The 24,394-nt window shown below is 45.3% G+C and overlaps 1 protein-coding gene across 1 annotated transcript in view; it reads left to right on the top strand.

Annotated features, from left to right (window-relative positions):
• The window catches only part of LOC124795591 (sterile alpha motif domain-containing protein 1-like), a 129,052-nt gene extending 108,958 nt beyond the window's left edge, over positions 1-20,094 (top strand). Inside the window, exons 3-4 of the mRNA XM_047259663.1 lie at positions 1,107-1,366; positions 19,863-20,094. Of these exons, the coding sequence (XP_047115619.1) occupies positions 1,107-1,366; positions 19,863-20,094 (492 nt within the window). The remainder of the gene's footprint in view (positions 1-1,106; positions 1,367-19,862) is intronic.
• Positions 20,095-24,394: the final 4,300 nt, after the last annotated feature.

The following is a 24,394-nucleotide window of genomic DNA, read 5'->3' as shown; positions in this document are numbered from 1 at the left end:
CTAGAGGTATCAGGGCCCCCACGTCACTCAAACTGCACACGCCCAATACCATTACAGAGCTTCCAGCAGCTTCAACAGTCCCCTGCTGACATGAGGTTGTCACCATACCCGCACACATCCATTCGCTCGATACAATTTGAAACGAGACCAGTCCAACCAGGCAACATGTTTTCAGTCATCAATAGTCCAGTGTCGATGTTGACGGACCCAGGCGAAGCATAAAGGTTTGTGTCGAGCAGTCATCAAGGGCACACGAGTAGACCTTCGGCTCCGAAAGCCCATATTGATAATGTTTTGAGGCATGGTTCGCACGCTGACACTTTTTGATGGCCCAGTATTGAAATCTGCAGCAGTTTGCGGAAGGAATGGACTACTGCCACGTGAACCATTCTCTGCAGCCGTCGTTGGTCCCGCTCTTGCAGGATCTTCTTCCGGCCGCAGCGATGTCGGAGTTTTAATATTTTACCTGATCCCTGATATTCACGGTACACTCGTGAAATGATCTTACGGGAAAATCCCCACTTCTTCGTTGCCTCGGAGATGCTGTGTCGAGCCGACTGTAACACCACGTTCAAACTCACTTAAATCTTGATGACATGCCATTGTAGCAGCAGTAACCGATCTAAAAGCTGCGGCAAACATCTGGCTGTTTCCATATCTCTGTATTTGAATACGCATGCCTATGCTGCTTTCTTTGGCACTTCAGTGTATATTCAAGCATGCATTTATAAGGGAGTTTCCGTACTTTTGGCCAGCGCCTGTATTTGTGTAAATAAGTAAAATTATCTAGTTATTTCGTGTATCGTGTTGTGTGAATCGTGCTGGCCGCTATTGAACTGTCGGCCCCCTCTTCGAGTTGCCCGCAGGTGGCGGACATAAATGTGGAAAGAACGGCCGGCGGCCACCTTTCTACAGGACGGCGCGCCTGCCAGTGAAGCCTGCCCCCGTGGAGAGGGCCGCCGCATAATAAACCATTTGCATAGCGGAGCGCGCCCTATCACTCAGCATCGCGAGCGCCGCCACCCTTCCCGCAGAGAAAGTAGAGTCGTACGAGTTTCTGAAAAGCGACCGATGCCTTTCTTTGCGGGGGAAATGTGTGCGGGCAGGTCGTGACGGGCGCACATGAGGGCGTCGTGCGCGCCGGGGTAATTGGATCGTGTGCGGGCCTCGCGCCGCAGCCGGAAGCCGGCGCTGCCGGTGCCTGCCGGCTGCCAGAGGCGGCCGCTCCCACGGCTCCATCCCCTCGGCCTCGCCGAGGCGCGCCCGCCACCTTCCTCGTACCTTCACCCGGACCGCCGCCCGTTCACCCGCGGCCTCCGTCACGTCACCTGCGCGCTCCCCACTCCACCACACCTCTACTGCGCACGTTCAGTTTCCTCACAGTTTCTTCGAAGCTCACTCTTTCTCCCGGCCGTTACCCCGTATCTTAACGGGGTTGGTGTGATGTTAATTACCGGATTTGGCAGTGTCAGTGGTAGACGCTGGCCGCATGCCCTTCCAGTTGCCACCCTTTCCCCACCTGGGCGAAACTTCGATCAGACGCACCACACAGAAATTACCCGAATGGGACGGAAATCGTTAGAGGTGCGTGCACAGACAAAAAAATGACTACGATTTGAGATGATTTATTCAAGAGGACGACGTTCACAAACTGAGCAAGTCGTTAAGGCCTTGGTTCACCTCCGATCCTCATGCAAGCTGTTATCCGGCTTGGAACTCATTGATAGAATTGTTGGATATCCTCCCCGTGGCCATAGTGCCAAAATCTGTCCAGTAGGCGCGTCACAACGTCAAAATTCCGAGCTGGTTGCAGGGCCATGGCCATAATCCTCCAAACTTTCTCAAATGGGGGGAGAACCGGCGACGTTCCTGACAAACATGGGGCTGGCAGGCTCTGAGAGAAGCTACAGAAAATCTCTCCGTGTCCGGGCGGGTATTATCTGGCTGAAATGCAACCCCAGGATAGCTCGGCACGAAGGTCAACAAAATGAAGACGATGTTTGGTTTGTGGGGCGCTCAGCTGCGCCGTTATCGGCGCCCATACAAATTCCCAACCATTGCTCAGGCCAGTCTCGCCACTTTTCAGGAATGATGATGAAATGATGAGGACAACACAAACTCCCAGTCATCTCGAGCAGGTGAAAATCCCTGACCCCGCGACGAATCGAACCCGGGACCCCCGAGACCACGAGCTGCGGACAGGTCAACAAAATCGGGCGTAGGACATCATCGACAAACCGCTATGCTGAACGGTGTCGCGGATGACAATCAAAGGGGTCCTACTGTGAAAACCACCATTCCTGGTTTGTTGGACTCTATGGCGGGCGACAATCATGTTGGTATCCCACAGATGTCCAGGGTGTCTTCGGCCTGTAATCTCATTGACTGGAATACAATTGCCTTCAATGACTAGTCCCGCTTCGAAGTGGGCCCCGATGACCAGCAAACACGTGTTTGGAGATGCATCGGACGGCAGTACGATGCCAGCCTGAGTGGCACCCGACATGCGGCACGACAACCAGGAGTGGTGGTCTGGGATGCCGTTACTTTTCGTAGCAGAACTCGTTTGGTTGTCATCTTTGGCGCCTTTACAGTTCAGCGATACGTCGACGATTTTCTACCCCCGCTTTGTCGCCCTTCACGTCAAGCCATCCTGGTCGTACATTGGAGCAAGAAAATGCCTGCCCGCACACGGCGGGGTTTCTGCTGCTTCTCTTAGTGCTCGCCAAACCCTACCTTGGCCTACAAGGTCGCCGGATCTCTCCCATATTCAGAACGTTTGCAACATTATGCGCAGGGCCCTGCAACCAGCTCGGGATTTTGACGATCTAATGCGCCTGTTGGTCAGAATTTCGCACGTTTATCTTAGGAGGATATTCAACAACTCTATCAATCCACGCCAAACCGAATAACTGCTTGCTTAAAGGCCAGAGGTGGACGAACACGTTACCGACTTGCTCAGTTTATGAAGATCTTTCTCTTGAAGAAACCATCCAATTTTTCTGAAATTGTAATCCTTTATTTCTCTGTGCGTGTACATCACATCCACTGATTTCTGTCCCATTCGGGCAATTCCTTCGTGGGGCCCAGTTTTGTCTTAGAGTGTATTTTCCACTTGAAATTGTACGAACGTTTATCAAATGTTCTCCAGTTGTGTGACTGACGCGGGACAGGGGTGTCAACCCAGTATTCTACTGGTGGGATGTGGGAAACCACCTAAAACCCACATCAACGTTGTCCATCACATCGGCCCTGTCGTTAATCCCCACGAGTGGATTCGATCCGAGGTCGGTGCGTCTCACCCAATCCAGGAGGCAGCGAGGTAAGTCGCGCGGTTCTGTTTCTTCGAAGCTGTCCCCTGGATTCCACTTTCTGTGCACTGGAAACGAACACACTCTGTAGGGTTGCAAGCAAGAGAACAATAATGACCAACTGCCTTTATAGCATTTTACTGTGCCAATGTACATCTCGAAGTCACACCTTCATTGCCAAGCCTTTCTGTTGTCTTCCAAGGATATTCACTGTGATGTAAGCAGGATCCAGAACGCAGTAGATACTGGCTCTCAAGTTGATGCCGGGTTCCTTGACTTTGCAGAAGGTTTTTGATATAATTTCGCACTTATCACCTAATGAATGAAATACGAGCGTACGGAATATCAGTCGGCCGAGCGGTTCGAGGCACTACAGTCTGGAACCGCTCGACCGCTGCTGTCGTAGGTTCGAAGCCTACCTCGGGCATGGATGTGTGTGATGTCCTTAGGTTAGTTAGGTTTAAGTAGTTCTAAGTTCTAGGGGACTGATGACCTCAAATTGGTTCAAATGGCTCTGAGCACTATGGGACTCAACTGCAGAGGTCATTAGTCCCCTAGAACTTAGAACTAGTTAAACCTAACTAACCTAAGGACATCACAAACATCCATGCCCGAGGCAGGAGTCGAACCTGCGACCGTAGCGGTCTTGCGGTTCCAGACTGCAGCGCCTTTAACCGCACGGCCACTTCGGCCGGCTTGATGACCTCAGAAGTTAAGTCCCATAGTGCTCAAGGCCATTCGAACCATATTTTTTTTTTTTTGGCAGTAAATTCCATTGTATTCTGTACAGTAGTAATATGGAAATACAGTTCTTTTTTCGTCGAATGTGAGGTGTTGTCAGGTAATTATTAATTAGTTCTTTGAGGTGTGTCACTTTTCTTACTTTTCTAAAAACTTTTTTTGTTTTTGCTATGACTGCTCACGTAATACTTTTGCCAGTTTTGCGTCCTAAAATAATGTATACTTTTACCTACAGTAACGGTATGCGACATTCGAACCTCCATCAGGCAAAAACAGTACTAAGTTAAAATAAGATACGAAGAAGAAGTTGAAATAGATTTACTGGAAAAATACGAAATGCAAAACTGTAATTTACGAAAATTAACACAATTTATTAAGAAACCTCAGTTGGGTAGAATATAAGAAACACTATTTACAATACATAGAATTATAAATGGGCTAATATAATATAGAAATACTTTTCATCGAAGAAAGGGATCCATTATGAACTTTGTATGTAGCAGAAATTTCGTAACATTTGCAGCAGCTGTAATAGTCAAAACAGTGTTTCGTTCGTTCAAGCATGCATGAGTGTCTGCAAGACATTGCATTATAAGATATAGACACTGTATAAACACAGATATTGTAATAACAAATTATATTAAAAATTACGTCAACTTATGTAAGTAAAGTGTCACAATTGTCACAACGTGCCGCTCTTCTTCAGTGACCAATGCCGTGGCGAATCGTGAAGTGGCCCACAACAAAGCCGACACAACGGCCCAGAAGTAGATAAACTGCGAGGTAGGCATGTGACATTTTTCGTGTACGTTGGGGAACGTGTTTGTCTGTGACACAAACTAAAAATTACCGTTTTTTGCTTGTGTTATTTTTCTTGCCGGAATGCGATATTACGTCGTCCGACGTAGATCTCGCGAGTAGATCGAGAAGATAAAATTAGAAAGTCGACCTCTGATGGACGCTTACCAACAATCTACCCTCCAGCAGAGAACAGCGAAAGGGGGAAGTGGCAGTGGCGCATAAAATATCTGCCGCCACATACCGTAAAATGGCGCGCCAAGTACAGATGCGCAAGTAAATATCCAAGTTGATGTGGACGTCAACACGCTAGCTACGAGCGTCTGTGAATTCTGTTTATTTCTTTCGTACCTGACAAGAGAATAAAGCAACTGCTCCTGGTTCAACGCGCACAGCGACGAATGTGGCGCGTTGTCAATGACAGTCCCAGTAGCAGTTGCTTCTGTCATCGAATGCAGGTGCAGCTCAACCAGTTTCCCAGCGAACACTTCGGAGGTATCTGTGTTCACTGGATATTTCAAGTCGCATACCTCGAAAAAGTTCATTGCTCTCAGCGGTGCGTAAGGCTTCAACCCTTCAGTGATCGAAATAACATACAAACTGCTCAGAAGCTTACGGGAAGCTTCTATTGTGATCCGACGACTCGCTATTTACTTACTCGCACATGATACTATGCGCCGAATACAAGACGGTCCAATTACGCCTTTATACCGCAGTGTGCCGAGGTTGTAATTCACCCGGAGGTAGTTCTGTGATTTTTCGCGGTGTTTTTCAAATGGCTCTGAGCACTATGGGTCTTAACATCTATGGTCATCAGTCCCCTAGAACTTAGAACTACTTAAACCTAACTGGCCTAAGGACATCACACAACACCCAGCCATCACGAGGCAGAGAAAATCCCTGGCCCCGCCGGGAACTGAACCCGGGAACCCGGGCGTGGGAAGCGAGAACGCTACCGCACGACCACGAGATGCGGGCCGCGGTGTTTTTCGTAGCATGACTTAGGCCCACTTATTCTGGTTCCCGTGAACTTGAGGCTGAATGTTTAGCTCAAGATTTTCGATGACCTGACGTCCTCCTCACTACATCTTTATAATGAGTATGGTTAGGATGCTCTCATCCATCAAGCTGAGAACAGCAGGGTTGCACGCGCGCCTTCCTGGTTTGATGAACATTCCGCCACCGAACCGGACCTCTACTGGCGCGCTTAATCAAACGGTTTTAATCCCATAGCAAATGTCTTGGACTATTACGAAAGCACTTCAGATGAATTCGCAATTGTGAATAATGACTACCGTCGGATGTGCAATGAACTGACGACAGTGAAAATTTGTGCCGAACCGAGTCTCGAACCCAAAGCATACGTCTGGCCGTGAGTCGTGCATGGATAGCCAAATGGTAAGGCGACCGCTCGCCATAAGTGGGAAATCTGGGTTCGAGTCATTGCACAGCTGATGGTAGTCATTATTCGCAGTTTGCGAACTCATCTGAAGTGCTTCGTAATGGCTGTGGTCGCCGCAGTTTGTTGTCATCAGAACACAGGCACTGGAATATAATATTACGAAAAGCGGTTGAAATGTAGCCCAAATGGCTGTGAGCACTATGGGACTTAACATCTGAGGTCATCAGTCCCCTAGACTTAGAACTACGTAAACCTAACTAACCTAAGGACATCACACACATCCATGCCCGAGGCAGGATTCGAACCTGCGACCGTAGCGGTTGCGCTGTTCCGGACTGACACGCCTAGAACCGCTCGGCCACAACTGCCGGCTGAAATGTAGCAGTGAACAACCCCGCAGTTTAGTGGCTTTGCGGGACCTGCATACCTGAATGAACCGCTGCGCTCTCTTCCTTGCAGAAATGAAGCCATCGTGCAGGCTAGACGTGATGTCAGACTGTATTAGTTTGACGTCTCCTGTGGGTGGCTAATTTTTTGTCCGGCGTGCTTACACGTAACGCGTCAGACATGATCAAGATCTTGTCAGTTCAAGCGGCGTGACGAAGTGCAGAGTTTGCATTATGGCCACTGCCTCTGCGATAAACGCTAATGTATTCTGAGGGAGAGAGTGTGACACGGGTGCTCGAAGACCGGCGTAAAAGAATGCGCTAGCCGCTTAATGGCTGATTGGATATTCTCGACTAGACAGTGAATATTTTAATCGATGTAGCCGCTGCATTTGCACTGTTTTCGTGGATCTGTTGTTAATGTTACGTTTTTCAACTGTCGGATTCAGCTGGACGAAGTGAGCGCATGAGAAGAAGCAATTTCGGAGTGCTGGTTCGTCTGGTCAACTGATCAGCTAAGGAAGCTTTCCTGTTAAGCATCAGCAGTTCGCTGTTTTTTTTTCGGCTGGTAAACTACAAGGGGCAGGCAAATCAAAATGAGGTGATGGAAAAAAAGTAAGCAAATTGTTTATTATTTCAAAAGTAATCGCCATAACTGTTGATACATTTATCCACTCAGAGACGAGACGATCAGTGCCTACACGGAAAAATATTTCAAATGGTTCAAATGGCTCTGAGCACTATGGGACTTAACAGCTGAGGTCATCAGTCGTCTAAGAACTACGTAAACCTAACTAACCTAAGGACATCTCACACATCCATGCCCGAGGCAGGATTCGAACCTGCGACCGTAGAGGTCGCGCAGTTCCAGACTGAAGCGCCTAGAACCGTTCGGCCACAACGGCCGGCAAAAATATTTCGGTTGCGTGCACTTCCTCTTCCTAAGCCACAAATGTCTTTCAGTTTTTGCAGAGTGTCCACATACCGCTGTGCTTTAATTGTGGCGCCATGTTCCAGAAATTAAGTGAGGAGTGGGGGCGCTTGCAATCAAAGGATAAGACCATCATGACGTACCCGGAGCTGGCGTGACTTTTATTTCGACACTGCAAAAGTGCCGCTGGGAAGCCCTTACACATCCTCCGTACAGTTCCGATCTCTCCATGTGCAATTCCATGTTGCTGGAGCCCTGAAGAAAGACATCCGTGGCTGTCGATTGGTTTTTGACGAACATTTTTCCACTGACACGCTGCCCGTCTTGTCCCGCAGTGGGTTAAATCTGTTAACAGTTATGGCGATAAGTTTTGAAAGAATAAACAGTTTACTTAATTTTTCTCCATGTGTCACATTTTAAATTGACTGTCCCTTATGTAATTCGGTCAGCAGCTGTTTGCTAGGAAGTTGCAGGCTTTCAAACATACCAATGATGAATGATGATGTGGTGGCCCTCAACTACGTACCCTCCGACTCAGAGTTGAAATATTGAAAGGTTTGGCTGGTTTCGTTGTCTAGGGTCTGGGATACGTAGATGCCTCATTACAAGCCAAATACTGCTGAGTCTACACTATACAATATGAATATACACGTGAATGGAATGGTCGAAGGTTCCTATCACTCGGCAATCGCGAATGTAACGTAGAAATTTATAAATAAAAGATTGCAATAAATAAAATTTGCAGGTACTGTCTTAACGACTTTAAATGATGAGTATGATAGTAGAAGTACTTTTATGAATGTGGTATATTTCTGCAAAACACTTATTGGAGTCGACTGTCCAGCAATTACATAAAACATAAGTTGAATGACATGGAAACAACATGTTCCTACTGCGCGTAATTAGTTATGAACGACAGCATAGTTCGCGAGATTTTCACTTCTAAACGCATACTACGTATTGACTGTAGACACCTCAGAAATCTCACAAGTTCACGAGTCCGCACTCCGAAGTATTTCTGTCTCTCGCGACCACGCGCAAACCGCTGCACACTCCAGGTCTCTCTCGCGACCGTGCGTCCCTCGCGCCGTACTCTCCAGCACTCCTCGTGTGCTGTGCGACCCTCCCCCTTGCCGCACTGTCCCAGAACTCCCTATTCACGAGCGCTGTGATTGGCTAGAGTGCTCGCGCCATGTGTTCAAGCCAACGCACCCAAACAAACATAATGAAACTCTGGATTTACATTTAAATAACTAGAAATTAAATAAATATTCCTATGGCTGGACCACAAACACGCTCTAACATACATTATTAAATACATAAATAAATTAAAATAACATATGTCAAAGGAATAGCAAACAAAAGTAGGCCAGTAGCCTAATGTCTCTGTGTTTTCTAAAACACTGTAAATATCTGACCAATTTTTTCATGTATAGTATATATCGGATACAAACAAAGACATAGATGAGTAAATATATTTATAACCATGCTGCTCCCGTTTTTTCGTGTAACTGTGGAGCACTTATGGCCTGACGCGATCGGTAGTAATCGGCCACTTTGACCTCCAATAACTCATGTACTTTTCAAGTTAAATGCCTTTAATTTATATCAATTTAGGTTTACACTAATAGCTTTCGAAAGACACTTCGATCGAGAAAATCGGATGAAGCGTTTACATTCTGTGAAATTCGTTGTTGGGTGATACTTGTGTAATTTACAGTCAGATACTAAACTTTAAGGGGGGTGGGACGTCAAACGGGATGACTTGCAGCAGGAGAGGCACCAGAGGACATTTTAATTTCCACTGTCTATACTTTTTCAAGTAATTTCATAAAACTTTGTCAGCATGACCAGGAAGGATCCAGGATTCACAATCGTAGCAGCGGAAGTTCAAAAACATAAAAAAATAATTTTTTTTACATGTCGAATTTCATCATTTTTTCGCTTACTATTGGCCGCATTTGTTGCTATAGGTACACTTTTCTTCATAAGTAAGAGAGACTGTTCGATGAATTTTGCACAGCTTACAAACCATACTTAGAGGTGTCTGAAGCTTTAGAATGTATTTAATTTATGAAAAAATGAAGGAGCTGTTACGTTTTAAACTTTATGTTTAGAAAAAAAATCAAATTTTGTAGTTAATTATCTCAATTTTTACCACAGTTTTTAATAGATTTGGAAAATTCTAGAGTTTAATACACCTGTAAGTATGGTTTGTATGCTGTGCAAAATTCATCAAAGAATCTCTCTTACTTATGAAGAAAAATGTACCTATAGCAACAAATGCAACCAACAGTAAGTGAAAAAATGATGAAATTTCATGTCTAAAAAAATATTTATTTTGTTATGTTTTTGCACTTCCACTGCTATGAGTGTGAATCCTGAATCCTTCCTGGTCATGCTGACAAAGTTTTATGAATTTACTTGTTAACGTATAGACAGTAGAAAATAAAATGTCCTGTGGTGCCTCTCCTGCTCCAAGTCGGCCCGTTTGACGTCCTACCCCCCTTAAAATAATTAAGATATTGAAAATTTGATTACACCATCAGAATCGTCGTGCAAATAATGGTAATATACCTGTTTCTTTTTGAGGTATCATGATACCTCTGGCTACTACTGATTTCTATATGAACTGGGAACCATAAAGGTTGCACAGAGTCCGCCATCTGTGGCACAGAAATCCTCGTCGACAAAGCACCGTCCTCGACACAGCATCAACATGGAATTCCCAGCCTCGTGATCGGCCTGGACCATGCGCTGGGGCTCTTGCTCAGCTAACGTCCGGCACCACGTGTTTTCTGCCGGACGCCGCTTGCCGAGCGGGCCATGCGGCCACGCCAACTCCGAACTCTGAATATCTTCAGGGCGCCACAACTCGCTCGTTACCTCACAAAGTTTCCTTCAATCATTTTCAGGCGAATATCGGAATTGTTTCATCAGTGGAGAACGAATGGCCTTCTTTACCGTACTTGTCCGTGTTTAATGACTTGTATGTTGACGACACGTTGAAGTCTATTAGTCCTTTGTTCTTTTACGATACTGAGCGCGTCGCATTTGTGACAGGTAGTTAAGTGTCAAGAGTGGTAACGTGGCAGTCCCCCTGCCTCAGGTAGCGTGGTCTGGTCCGGAGCCCAGGCCGCCGTCGCGCCGGAGAGAGACTGTGGTCTGGGACCCGATGCTCGGCTCTGCTCGGCTCGCGCCATTAGCGTGGGAGCGCGCGGCTGCAGATAGAGGCAGCTGCCTAATGCGCACCCCAGTGTCTGATTACAGGCCGCGGAAGCGACCTCACGTGCCGGCCGGGGGGCGGCCACATGTGAACTCCGCCGGCCCGTCTGCAGCGCACGGCCATCCATACGTTACACACACGGATTACACATCTGGCTGCTCCGTCTGCTCCAAGTTTACGTCCATCGTTTCCTTCGGCGCCCAGTGGCTCTCCTTACTTTTAGGTTGCAGTGCACAATTTTCTTGGATAGTCTTTGATCTCTCGCTCTGTTCACATATTATTTCCACCTATCCCTGTATTGTATCTCTTGAGGACAATATTATGGAAGTGGAAGAGGATGTAGATGAAGATGAAATGGGAGATACGATACTGCGTGAAGAGTTTGACAGAGCAATGAAAGACCTGAGTCGAAACAAGGCCCCGGGAGTAGACATCATTCCATTAGAACTACTGACAGCCTTGGGAGAGCCAGTCCTGACAAAATTCTACCATCTGGTGAGCAAGATGTATGAGACAGGCGAAATACTCTCAGACTTCAAGAAGAATATAATAATTCCAATCCCAAAGAAAGGCCGGCCACGGTGGTCTCGCGGTTCTAGGCCCTCAGTCCGGAGCCGCGTGACTGCTACGGTCACAGGTTCGAATCCTGCCTCGGGCATGGATGTGTGTGATGTCCTTAGGTTAGTTAGGTTTAAGTAGTTCTAAGTTCTAGGGGACTGATGACAGCAGATGTTAAGTCCCATAGTGCTCAGAGCCATTTGAACCCAAAGAAAGCAGGTGTTGACAGATGTGAAAATTACCGAACTACCAGTTTAATAAGTCACAGCTGCAAAATACTAACGCGAATTCTTTACAGACGAATGGAAAAACTGGTAGAAGTCGACCTCGGGGAAGATCAGTTTGGATTCCGTAGAAATGTTGGAACATGTGAGGCAACACTGACCCTACGGCTTATCTTAGAAGCTAGATTAAGAAAAGGCAAACCTACGTTTCTAGCATTTGTAGACTTAGAGAAAGCTTTTGATAATGTTGACTGGAATACTCTCTTTCAAATTCTGAAGGTGGCAAGGGTAAAATACAGGGAGCGAAAGGCTATTTACAATTTGTACAGAAACCAGATGGCAGTTATAAGAGTCGAGGGACATGAAAGGGAAGCAGTGGTTGGGAAGAGAGTGAGACAGGATTGTAGCCTCTCCCCGATGCTATTTAATCTGTGTATTGAGCAATCAGTAAAGGAAACAAAAGAAAAGTTCGGAGTAGGTATTATAATCCATGGAGAATAAATAAAAACTTTGAGGTTCGCCGATGACATTGTAATTCCGTCAGAGACAGCAAAGGACTTGGAAGAGCAGTTGAACGGAATGGACAGTGTCTTGAAAGGAGGGTATAAGACGAACATCAACAAAAGCAAAACGAGGATAACGGAATGTAGTCGCATTAAGTCAGTTGATGCTGAGGGAATTAGATTAGGGAATGAGACACTTAAAGTAGTAAAGGAGTTTTGCTATTTGGGAAGCAAAATAACTGATGATGGTCGAAGTAGAGAGGATATAAAATGTAGACTGGCAATGGCAAGGAAAGCGTTTCTGAAGAAGAGAAATTTGTTAACATCATGTATTGATCTAAGTGTCAGGAAGTCGTTTCTGAAAGTATTTCTATGGAGTGTAGCCATGTGTCCTTTCTGAAAGTATTTGTAAACATATAAACATGTAAACATGGACGATAAATAGTTTAGACAAGAAGAGAATAGAAGCTTTCGAAATGTGGTGCTACAGAAGAATGCTGAAGATAAGATGGGTAGATCACATAACTAATGAGGAGGTATTGAATAGAATTGGGGAGAAGAGGAGTTTGTGGCACAGCTTGACTAGAAGAAGGGACCAGTTGGTAGGACATGTTCTGAGGCATCAAGGGATCACAAATTTAGCATTGGAGGGCAGCGTGGAGGGTAAAAATCGTAGCGGGAGACCAAGAGATGAGTACACTAAGCATATTCAGAAGGCTGTGTGCTGCAGTAGGTACTGGGAGATGAAGAAGCTTGCACAGGATAGAGTAGCATGGACAGCTGCATCAAACCACTCTCAGGACTGAAGACCACAACAACATCTCTGCATTGAACACTACAAAACAATACAACATATCACGAAGAAATTGTGAGACTATGCGAATGCGCCGCAAGCTCGTCAGCTGCGCGGATTTTCTAACCGAAGGGGCACGTGTACGATTCCCGGCCGGATCGAGAGTTTATCCGCTCGAGCACTTCGTGTTGTGCTGTCCTTCCGTTCGTACCGTTATACTTTACATTCCACTATTGAGATTCCCGTAGGGGTGCGTCCCGAAAGTTAGAAAACAAATAAATAAAAAAATACAGCTGAGGAAGGGCACCGTCTGCAAACCACGCCCACGATGACGCAGTGTTAAACGGTACCCGTCCTTGAGGATAATGCGAGTGACTTTGTGGAGCAACCTTCTCATACTCTATACTCTAGTGCTTATGTAGTCATGACAGTATGCAATCTGTTATGTATTCTGCCTCTTGTTATTCGATTCTGCATCGTCTTGCTTGCTTGGCATTTGTTAGTATTCATAAATTACGTGTGTTCAGACTAAGGGTAATGCCAAGAGGAGAGAAAACGCGTAGCTTATGAAAGATAGTATTGAGGGAAGGAGAAAGATAGTTTCGTGCAGCAACAAGTGAATGTGAGTCGGGTCTCCAAGTGAAAGGTATTTCCTGCGTGCAGTACCAGGGTCGTTGCTCCCCGTGTGCTTCTAACCGAGCCCTGTCACACAGTCTGGTAATTACAGACATTGTATTAAAATTGCTGTGTTCAGTAGGACTTTTTTCTGCCATTTGTACTTCTTTATTTATTTCTTGTAGACATCGTGATATTGGTGGATCTACAGCAAATACAGAGTACAATGAAGGTAAAGTAAAGAGAAAAGACGATCTACAAAATCTACAGTAAGGGGGGGGGGGGGGGGAGAAGAGGAGCGATATAAGCTGAAGGCGAAGAAAAATGAACACGTGTTGAACAGGGTACTTCCGGTTTACCTCCATCCCTATTGAACTTATAGTTCATAGGAGGGCTGAAACAAATAAGTAATGAGATTCTTGATGGGGGACTATTTTTCTCCAGGCAGATTTCCTTGCTACGGAAACGTGAATCGAAAAAAAACAAAACATTTTGGCACATACTTGTGCCAGATATTTATGTCATCTGATCAGGTTAGGGCCTTCAGGTCATCTTTTACATCATACCAGGGTTTTAGACGCAGAGTACTTATTAGATCATTGTTATTTCAGAAAGACAACAATTTTAGTATGTCAAATAGTAATTAAATAGTAGTTATTAAATTCAGAAGTAATCTGAAATGGAAGATCTGAATGACTCTAATGACAATATAAATAACAGTAGTGACTAACAACTAGTATATTAACACTACCTGTGCTACTATTGCTGCTACTGTTAGTAATAGTAGTAGTAGTAATAATAACAATGAGCCTGTAATACGAAGGAAGATTCGGACAGGGAAGATCGTGTACCTATGCACTGAACAGCTTAGTTGCCTGAAAACAGTATTAACACCGAGAAAGTCCAGGAGCACCACTACAGCCGCTCGGGATTAGCCGAGCGGTCTAAGGCCCTGCAGTCATGGACTGTGCCGCTGGTCCCGGAGGAGGTTCGAGTCCTCCCTCGGGCATGGGTGTGTGTGTTTGTCCCTAGGATAATTTAGGTTACGTAGTGTGTAAGCTTAGGGACTGATGACCTTAGCAGTTAAGTCCCATAAGATTTCACACATATTTTAGCACCACAATAACATTCGTCGATATCAATAAGGACTACGACTCCATAGACAGGGAAAGACATCAACACATTGTAAGAAATAAACGTGGACAACAAGACCAAAAAGCTAATCCAGGAAACATTAACACATGCAACATCCGAAGTAAAGTTCAATGGAGAGATCTCAGAACCATTCGAAATTAAGACATGAGTGGGACAGGGGAATGGGTAGTCACCCATTCTATGTAACTCAGTTGTAGACATAATAATCATGACGGGAGAGAACAGATTCGACGGGCTAAAGCTGCGACCGTAGCAGCAGTGCGGTTCCGGACTGAAGCGCCTGGAACTTCTCGGCTACAGCGGCCGGCGTAGGCGCTTCAGTCCGGAACCGCGCGACTGCAACGGTCGCAGGTTCGAATCCTGCCGCGGGCATAGATGTGTGTGATGTCCTTAGGTTAGTTAGGTTTAAGTAGTTCTAAGTTCTAGGGGACTGATGACCTCAGATGTTAAGTCCCATAGTGCTCAGAGCCATTTGAACCATTTTGAACAAAAATATGTCGTACACAGACACTTATCGCCAATTCTGTGGAGACCTTTCCTGAGGAAGTCATTACTGGATAACATTGCTATATTGAGAAACTAGCAGGAAAACACGGCGTTACGTAGGTGTTTATTTATAGCTGTGCGTCCACGCCCGTACCCCACAAGGTCTGACCTTGTGCTTAATGTTTATGACGTCATATCTCCTGAAATGTATGTGTCGTACGGTGATATAATTTTTTTGATACATTCAGCGATGTATGTGAATACTATTTGCAATATGTGTTGCGAAAGGAGTTAGTGACAGGGATGTAATAAACTTAAAAGTCTTGCATGGTGCAGTAGTTATTCGCGCATCTCATTGTTTATTAAGTCATATGTCCTGAACTACGTGTCGTACAATGATATAATTCTGCAGTTACATTAAGAACTATACCTCCATAATGTTTGCAAAATTAGTCGCTAATGCAGTTACTAGTAAAGAAGTACTAAATCAACTGATGACCTGAAATGTGCCATCGACAATCGAAAGGCAACAATACTGACGCTACTGGACTTCAGCAAAGCTTTTGACACTGTTAACTGTGACATATTGCTCAGAAAAATGCAACAACTTAATTTCTCTGATAGTGCAATGAGATGGTTTGAAAGCTACTTAAAAGACAGACAGCAATGTGTTGTCTGCGTAAATGAAAAATCTTCCTGGAAACATGTTTCCTCGGGAGTGCCACAAGAATCAGTCTTAGGACCACTTTTGTTTTCTTTATATGTCAACGATATTTCGTCCTCCCGTAAATATCATTTTTATGCCGACGACCTCCAGCTCTACCTAAGCGTCAGACCTGAAGATGTAAACACTGCAATCGCTCAGATGAATGATGATCTGTCTTCAGTAGTGACATGGGCGGAAAGCCTGGGGCTTAAACTAAATGCAAAAAGGACGCAAGTAATCTTAATAGCCCATCAGAAATTAATAAGTTTAGATTTCCGCGAACGGCTACCTCCTATTCTGCTCGACGGTACTCCAATACCATAGCAGAAAACAGTGAAGAACTTGGGTGTAACTTTGGATCAGCATCTCATCTGGGCGGAGAATACAGTCGCAGTGTGCCGAAAGACGTCTGCTTGTCTCTATGCTCTCAAAAAGTTTCGGAACATATTTCCACAGGACTTGAAACGCCAGCTCGTGCAAGCACTCGTTCTACCGAACCTCCACTATTGTGATGTGATTCAACAAGGCACGAGTAGTGAAAACAAAAGACGGCTAGAGCTAACCATGAATGCCTGTGTGCGTTACACCTGCAACATTCGCCGATATGATCATGTTAGTGCTTCATACGCCGAGCTAAAGTGGCTGCGGCCGGACAAATTGCGTGACTACCACACTCTATGTCTACTTCACAGACTCCTCGTCGCGCAAGCACCCCAGTACCTTGCTTCAGAGATTGAAAACCTGTCATGCCATCATAATCGAAACACGAGGTCACTCTTATTTGGTATCCTAACTGTGCCCACTCACAAAACAAAAACTTTTGCAAACTCGTTCTCAGTTGCCGCTGTCCGCCTCTGGAACAAACTGCCCCTTACCTTGCGCAAAATTCAATCTCCTGCTGCTTTTAAGAAGAAATTGAAGCATTTCCTACTATCATCCTCATAAAGTTCTCCACAAAATTAATGTACCAGGCCAATCCTCTCATCTGTCAAATAGCAAAGCTAGCGTCTCCTATCTTGCTCCTGAGATGCCTTCCTCTTCATCTATGTCTATTAGCCAGGCAATCTTCTTTTCCTTTATATTTCCTTAATTATGTTTCATCGTGTCTATTCTTCTCCTCCCTTCACCATGAGTCTCCCTCATACTCCCTGCTGCCAGCACTCCTATCTAAAATTTGTCTCTTCAATAATGTCTAATTATAACAGTACTTACGATCTACGAATATAAACTCTATATGTATGTATTTTTCCAGATGTACCTTTCTAATTGTTTATTTCACTTTTTGTACTAGATGTAGTTTAACATGCCTACTAAAACGTATGAATGTAAAATAAGTAGAATGCCTGGTTAGATGTAAGAGAGGGCCTGATGGCCCTAATCTTGCCAGGTTAAATAAATCAATAAATAAATAAAAAATAAATAAATTATAACGTCACACCTCCTGTGGTACTTTCACTGCACGAACAGCGGAAATTTGCTAAGCGATGAAACTTGATCATTTTGTATGAGTTGTCAGCGGGAAAAAGTTTCGTAGAGATTTGAAATTATCAGTCGAGTTTCTTGCAAGCCGCTTAGTGCTCTCCTTCTGAAATCCTGGGTAAATAAAGTCTGGGAATTCACGAGTCGCAGGAGAGGCTCTTGTCTCACCCCCACACCTTTGATAGATAGATGGTTCTTACCCCCACAGCAACTGTTGCCTGACTGTAAGGGATATGTGTACCAAGTTTGGTTGAAATCGGTCGACTGGTTTAGGAGAGGATGTTGAACATACATTCACATACACACATACGTTGCTGTACATTCATTTTTGTAATATGTACGGATTGCTAGCACAAACATTTGTACGATTTTCTTTTTTAGAGGAAGACAAAAGAATTTTTTTATAGGACGTGCAGAGATTTTGTTGCTTCGTGCACACTGTAGCTCTATGCTGAATGCCGTTTAGGTTTTGATCTGTTCTTATTCCTAGGCCGTTTGGTGAGGGAGATAAGTTTCTATCTGTCTCATTTAGGATTAAAGATATTACGGTCCCCATAAAAGTTTACTGTGGTACCGCGTCATAATTTATAAAACTACTGCTGCTGGAGCAGAAGTTTTATACATTATGGCGCGGTACCACACCCAGAACTGACTCCGGCCGCGGAAGGCTGCCACAATTATATGCAATGTTTAGCTTCACCACATGAAACGAAAACAGCAGGGAAGTCGACACGAAGTGTTGCGGAAAAATCCGACATGTGACGAAATCGAACGAAGGACCCATCGGACACCTTTTATTGTGTCACTTACATGCAGTTACCGTTGTTAGCAAAGTTTTTATGATCCAGCGTGAACGTGCACCGTTTTCCTTTTAATTAACAGGCAGGCTTCTAGCTTGTTCATGTACAGAATATCTAATAATAAATCATTACTTAAATACGAGGGTTGTCCAGAAAGTAAGTTCCGATTGGTAGCTAAATGTAAACCACAGCGAATATCAGAAACGTTTTATTTGCAAGAGTTAGCTACACTTTCCAGATACTTCTCTACATAGTCGCCGTCCCGACTTAGACATTTCTCGTTGCGTTATACCAAATTTGCAACACCATCGTCATAGAAGGCAGCCACCTGGCTTTTCGATAATTCTCTACGCTTGTCTATAGCGCGTAGCCTACATGCAAGTGTTGTCTTCGTATCCAGCGTTTCATGTGAACAGAGACGATACTGAGGACGAGCCAATTACGGCTGTGTTGAAGGTGATCGAACATCGAAAGGCCGCAGAAGCGTCTTCACTGCCCCTGCAGAGTGCGGCTGAGAATTGACAAGGAGGAGGAAGTGCGTGGCAGTTGTGTTAGGTGGGGTGCATTCATTAAGGCGAAGTCTCTCAGCGGGTCCTCCTACTTGGCGGGACACATCGTTGTTCTAGGCACCCTTACTCGCTCACAGTGCTCTCACAACTGAAAAGAGCGTCTTGATGCGATCGACGGTCACACTAGAGACACTGTCCAACACATCTGTGCAAAGCTTCATTGGGTTTTCACTGTGGTGTCCATTTCGCGACCGATCGGAACTTACTTTCCCCAAGTAACGTATACACCTCTAGACTGGAAGTATGCTTACAATGTGCAGCCGACATTTTTATAAGCAAGTATGTCGATACTTTTTCAAATGGTACGAATGGCTCTGAGCACTATGGGACTTAACATTTGAGGTCGTCAGGCCCCAAGAACTTAGAACTACTTAAACCTAACTAACCTAAGGGCATCACACCCCCCCTTGCCTGAGGCAGGATTCGAACCTGCGACCGTAGCGGTTCTGGACTGAAGCGCCTAGAACCGCTCGGCCACATCGGCCGGTGATACTTTTTCCTTCGATGTATCGGTACCTTCTTCGATTTATAGAGTGGGTAGTTACATGTTTTTTTTTTTTTTTTTTTTTTTTTTTTTAAATATCAGTATATCGGATTCCCGATGTTTTTAAAAATATCAACAGTCCTAGTTGCGATACACAGTGACTAAAGACACATGGTAACATGATGATGATGATGATGATGATGATGATGTGTGATTTGTGGGGTGCTCAACTGCGCAGTCATCAGCGCCCGTACAAAGTCCCAGTTTATTCACAGTCCAAATTTTTTCACAGTCCAATCCAGCCACTGTCACGAATGATGAGGATGATGAAACTTCTTGGCAGATTAATACTGTGTGCCGGACCGAGACTCGAACTCGTGCTTGGGTAGCTCAGTTGGCAGAGCACTTGTTCGCGAAAGGCAAACGTCCCGAGTTTGAGTCTCGGTCCGGCACACAGTTTTAAACTGCCAGGGAGTTTCATATCAGCGCACACTCCGCTGCAGAGTGAAAATCTCATTCTGATGAGGATGATGATGAAATGATGAGGCCAACACAAACGCCCAGCCCTCGGGGAGAGAAAATCCCCAACTCGGCCGGGAATCAAACCGGGGACGCCGTGATTCAGATGTAGCAACGCTAGCCACTAGACCACGAGCCGCGGACGTGGTAACATGAGAGACTTATTTGAAATCTAGACGGCAGCAGTGGCCCGGTGGCGACGACGCCGCACCAGACGCCAAGTGTCCGCCGCTTGGTGGCGCCTGCGGCCCCTCAGCGGACGGCGAGAGTGCTGGTAAGGGGCGGGCAGGCGGCAGCGGCGCAGCCCCGCACCGCGCACTGCGGACGCCGGCCCAGATAGCATCTCAGCCGCGCCGCGGCGCTTTACGGCCGGCCCTAATTGCCGCCAGCGATCTGAGCTACGTTTGACTTATTGCCGGGGGTGAGCGCCTCTGATTTATTGTGATTATTTTTAATTGCTTGTAAAGACGGCGGCCCTGCAACCCAGCCGTGTTCCTGGTACGCCGAGAGCCGGAGAACGAGTGGGGTTTTCCTGTGTTCGCCGACGCTCGCCAAAAGCCATTATCCGAACTGCTTCGAAAGTGTTTGTTAAGCCCATCGACAGAGAGCAGTTCACTCGGCGCTGCTACTGATTCTCATACGCAGTGCTGTTTGCTGCTGTCGTCCTTCATTTCGACGAATACGTTTTCTCTGTTCAGAAGGAAATAGCGTTATTTCATTTCACTTCCGTCCTTTGCTTACACCCAATGTCGGTATCTACATACTTCAATCAGATTTTAAATGCTAAATATGTAATTAACGTCTCCACTCACTATCCTGTACTGAGATAAAGATGTCTCATTAGCATACCCGACATTACGTGCTTTCTTTAGAAACAAGAACATAGTTGGTCCGTAAATATCAAGACCAGTAACGACAAAAATGTTCAAATGTGTGTGAAATCTTATGGGACTTAACTGCTAAGGTTATCAGTCCCTAAGCTTACACACTATTTAATTTAAATTATCCTAAGGACGAACACACACACCCATGCCCGAGGCAGGACTCGAACCTCCGCCGGGACCAGCCGCACAGTCCATGACTGCAGCGCCCTAGACCGCTCCGCAAATCCCGCTCGGCCCAGTAACGATAGCGGAGATATATATATATATATATATATATATATATATATATATATATATATATATATATTACAGACGAATGGAAGAACTTGAAGAAGCCGACCTCGGGGAAGATCAGTTTGGATTCCGTAGTAATGTTGCAACACGTGAGGCAATACTGACCCTACGAGTTATATTAGAAGATAGATTAAGAAAAGGCAAACCTACGTTTCTAGCATTTGTAGACTTAGAGAAAGCTTTTGACAATGTTGACTGGAATACTCTCTTTCAAATTCTGAAGGTGGCAGGGGTAAAATACAGGGAGCGAAAGGCTATTTACAATTTGTACAGAAACCAGATGGCAGTTATAAGAGTCGAGGGACATGAAAGAGAAGCAGTGGTTGCGAAGGGAGTGAGACAGTGGTGTAGCCTCTCCCCGATGTTATTCAATCTGTATATTGAGCAAGCAGTAAAGGAAACAAAAGAAAAGTTCGGAGTAGGAATTAAAATCCATGGAGAAGAAATAAAAATATTGAGGTTCGCCGATGACATTGAAATTCTGTCAGAGACAGCAAAGGACTTGGAAGAGCAGTTGAACGGAATGGATAGTGTCTTGAAAGGAGGGTATAAGATGAACATCAACAAAAGCAAAACGAGGATAATGGAATGTAGTCGAATGAAGTCGGGTGATGTCGAGGGAATTAGATTAGGAAATGAGACACTTAAAGTAGTAAAGGAGTTTTGCTATTTGGGGAGCAAAATAACTGATGATGGTCGAAGTAGAGAGGATATAAAATGTAGACTGGCAATGGCAAGGAAAGCGTTTCTGAAGAAGAAAAATTTGTTAACATCGAGTATAGATTTAAATGTCAGGAAGTCGTTTCTGAAAGTATTTGTATGGAGTGTAGCCATGTATGGAAGTGAAACGTGGACGATAAATAGTTTAGACAAGAAGAGAATAGAAGCTTTCGAAATGTGGTGCTACAGAAGAATGCTGAAGATTAGATGAGTAGATCACATAACTAATGAGGTGGTATTGAGTAGAATTGGGGAGAAGAGGAGTTTGTGGCACAACTTGACTGGAAGAAGGGATCGATCAGTAGGACATATTCTGAGGCATCAAGGGATCACCAATTTAGTACTGGAGGGCAGCGTGGAGGGTAAAAATCATAGAGGGAGACCAAGAGATGAATACACTAAGCAGATTCAGAAGGATGTGGGTTGCAGTAGGTACTGGGAGATGAAGAAGCTTGCACAGGATAGAGTAACATGGAGAGCTGCATCAAACCAGTCGCTAGACTGAAAACCACAAAAGTGTTGCTTCACCCATTATGTCATGCATGTGTGTTGTTACTGTGACTGTTTCCGTACCGATCGAAGGATCATCCCTGACGTTCTTTGTACACACAAACACATTAACCATGAACGCTTCCTGCGGGTAGAGCGCCGCACTCGAATTGATTGTAGCATTTCAGTTCAAAGTAAAGCATCACTCTGGACGCATTAGAGACATATGTCGAACAGACGAGTGGAGATCCATGATGCCACTAAGAATAACCGCGACAAATGATGGGCTCCACATCACTTAACATGCGGATGTCTTGTCAACCAGGGAAGTTGCTTGACTTTTGAACCGGTGTGATGCGGAGGTGGAATCGGTTCCACTTCGTACGTAATGTTGAGGTGTAACACCGCACAGGCTGTCCACGTTGGACAGGTGGCGCCCAGAACTGATTTCGGCGTTTAAAAGGCTACAGGAGTCATGTATCGCATCCAATCGTTAGGATACGATTGCATGATGCGAGTGTCCGTTCCCGACGACCTTCGCGAGCATCATGTCGTACACCGTAACGCCATGGATTCCGTTACAGACGGTCAAGGAATCATGTAGAATGGACGTCCCAGGACTGGCGTCGGGTATTGTTTGTAAACGAATCTCGTATCTGTTTGCACCCTGAGAATCGTACACAACATGTCTGGAGACAACTCGGTAATATCTAATGTCATCAACAGTGTGTCCCGTATTGGCAGCAAGGTGATGGTGCAGCAAGGTTCTGAGGTGTCATTACATGGGGCCAGCGTATACCTCTTGTGGTTGGTCATGCATGTATCAATACTCTACGGTACAGGGACGAAATTTTTCAACGAATGGTGGGTCCCTGTAACTGGCTTGCTCCTCGTGCTGTTCTCGAGAACACGTTCCTTCAGCATCACCTGAATGGGGTTCCTGTTCCTCGGACATGACCCCAATTGAAAATAAATGGGATCGACTAAGACGAGCTGTTTTTGGACGTCGACAGTGACCACGTGCTCCGCGCAACTCACGCAGAATCGCCATTGCTCTCTCGGGCAGTTTGGACCGGGCTTGAAGATCTGATCGATCATGTGTCCCGACGGAGTAAAGTGTGCATCCGAGCTGAGGGGCGCTCCACCACGTACTGACGCTGCTCAGGCGTACTGCGAGACCCCCGCCCCCGTGGGAAACAGCCGATTTTGTCGTTACACAATTTTTTAAAATTTTTATTGTTGATGTGGGAACATTGCCAATGTTTACTTTGTGTGCCGTGGATTTCGAAATAAAGGGGTGGTTCAAAACTCTTGTTGATGTGTTTATGAGATTTATCGGTGTTAATCGACAAAAACTTGCATGGAATTACAGAGTACATTTTCTTACTTCCATTTAATTTTGTTCCTTTACATAAATTTTCCGCATGCCGCTATAAAGTGCATAGACGGCTGTACACAATAGCAGTATTGTCGATTTTCTTTTCTATCAGATTAGCGTGTTGGTAGACAGAAGATTTTGACTGCATACATGCCTCGGAACATGTCGTAATCACTTTTATCTATTTCTTACGATTCTTATGTTGTTGGCAGCATATCGCTCGCACAGTCATCTTCTAAGGTTCAACGAGGACTACGTCGTCTTTCTCCCAAGGATTTCCATTTTTTTGTCCTAGCATTTCTGTTACTCTGTCGCACAAACTATACCAACCTATTACACTCGTACAAGCGCGTCCCCGAATTCGTCCGATGTCCGTTTCCACAGTCCTATACTTTTTACAAGTTTATTACGTGCCCTTCTGTTATGGAATGGAATGTATTCAATGCATAATCATTTCTCTTTTCTTTTGTAGGTTTTAATTCCCTCTTTAGAGATGTTTGCTTCCATGGACAAAGATAATAAATAGGAGAGGCGGCCATTGTGGCCGAGCGGTTCTAGGCGCTTCAGTCTGGAACCGCGCTGCTGCTACGGTCGCAGGTTCGAATCCTGCCTCGGGCATGGATGTGTGTGATGTCCTTAGGTTAGTTAGGTTTAAGTAGTTCTAAGTTCTAGGGGACTGACGACCTCAGATGTTACGTCCCATAGTTCAAATGGCTCTGAGCACTATGGGACTTAACAGCGGAGGTCATCAGTCCCCTAGAACTTAGAACTACTTAAACCTATCTAACCTAAGGACATCACACAACACCCAGTCATCACGAGGCAGAGAAAATCCCTGTTCCCGCCGGGAATCGAACCCGGGAACCCGGGCGCGGGAAGCGAGAACGCTACCGCACGACCACGATGTGGCTGACAATCCATGATAATTCGTTTGCGATATTCA

This window comes from Schistocerca piceifrons, chromosome 4 (assembly GCF_021461385.2).
Source record: "Schistocerca piceifrons isolate TAMUIC-IGC-003096 chromosome 4, iqSchPice1.1, whole genome shotgun sequence".
NCBI lineage: Eukaryota > Metazoa > Arthropoda > Insecta > Orthoptera > Acrididae > Schistocerca > Schistocerca piceifrons.
Note: the sequence above shows the minus strand (reverse complement) of the source record. Positions and strands in the feature narration are given on the sequence as shown.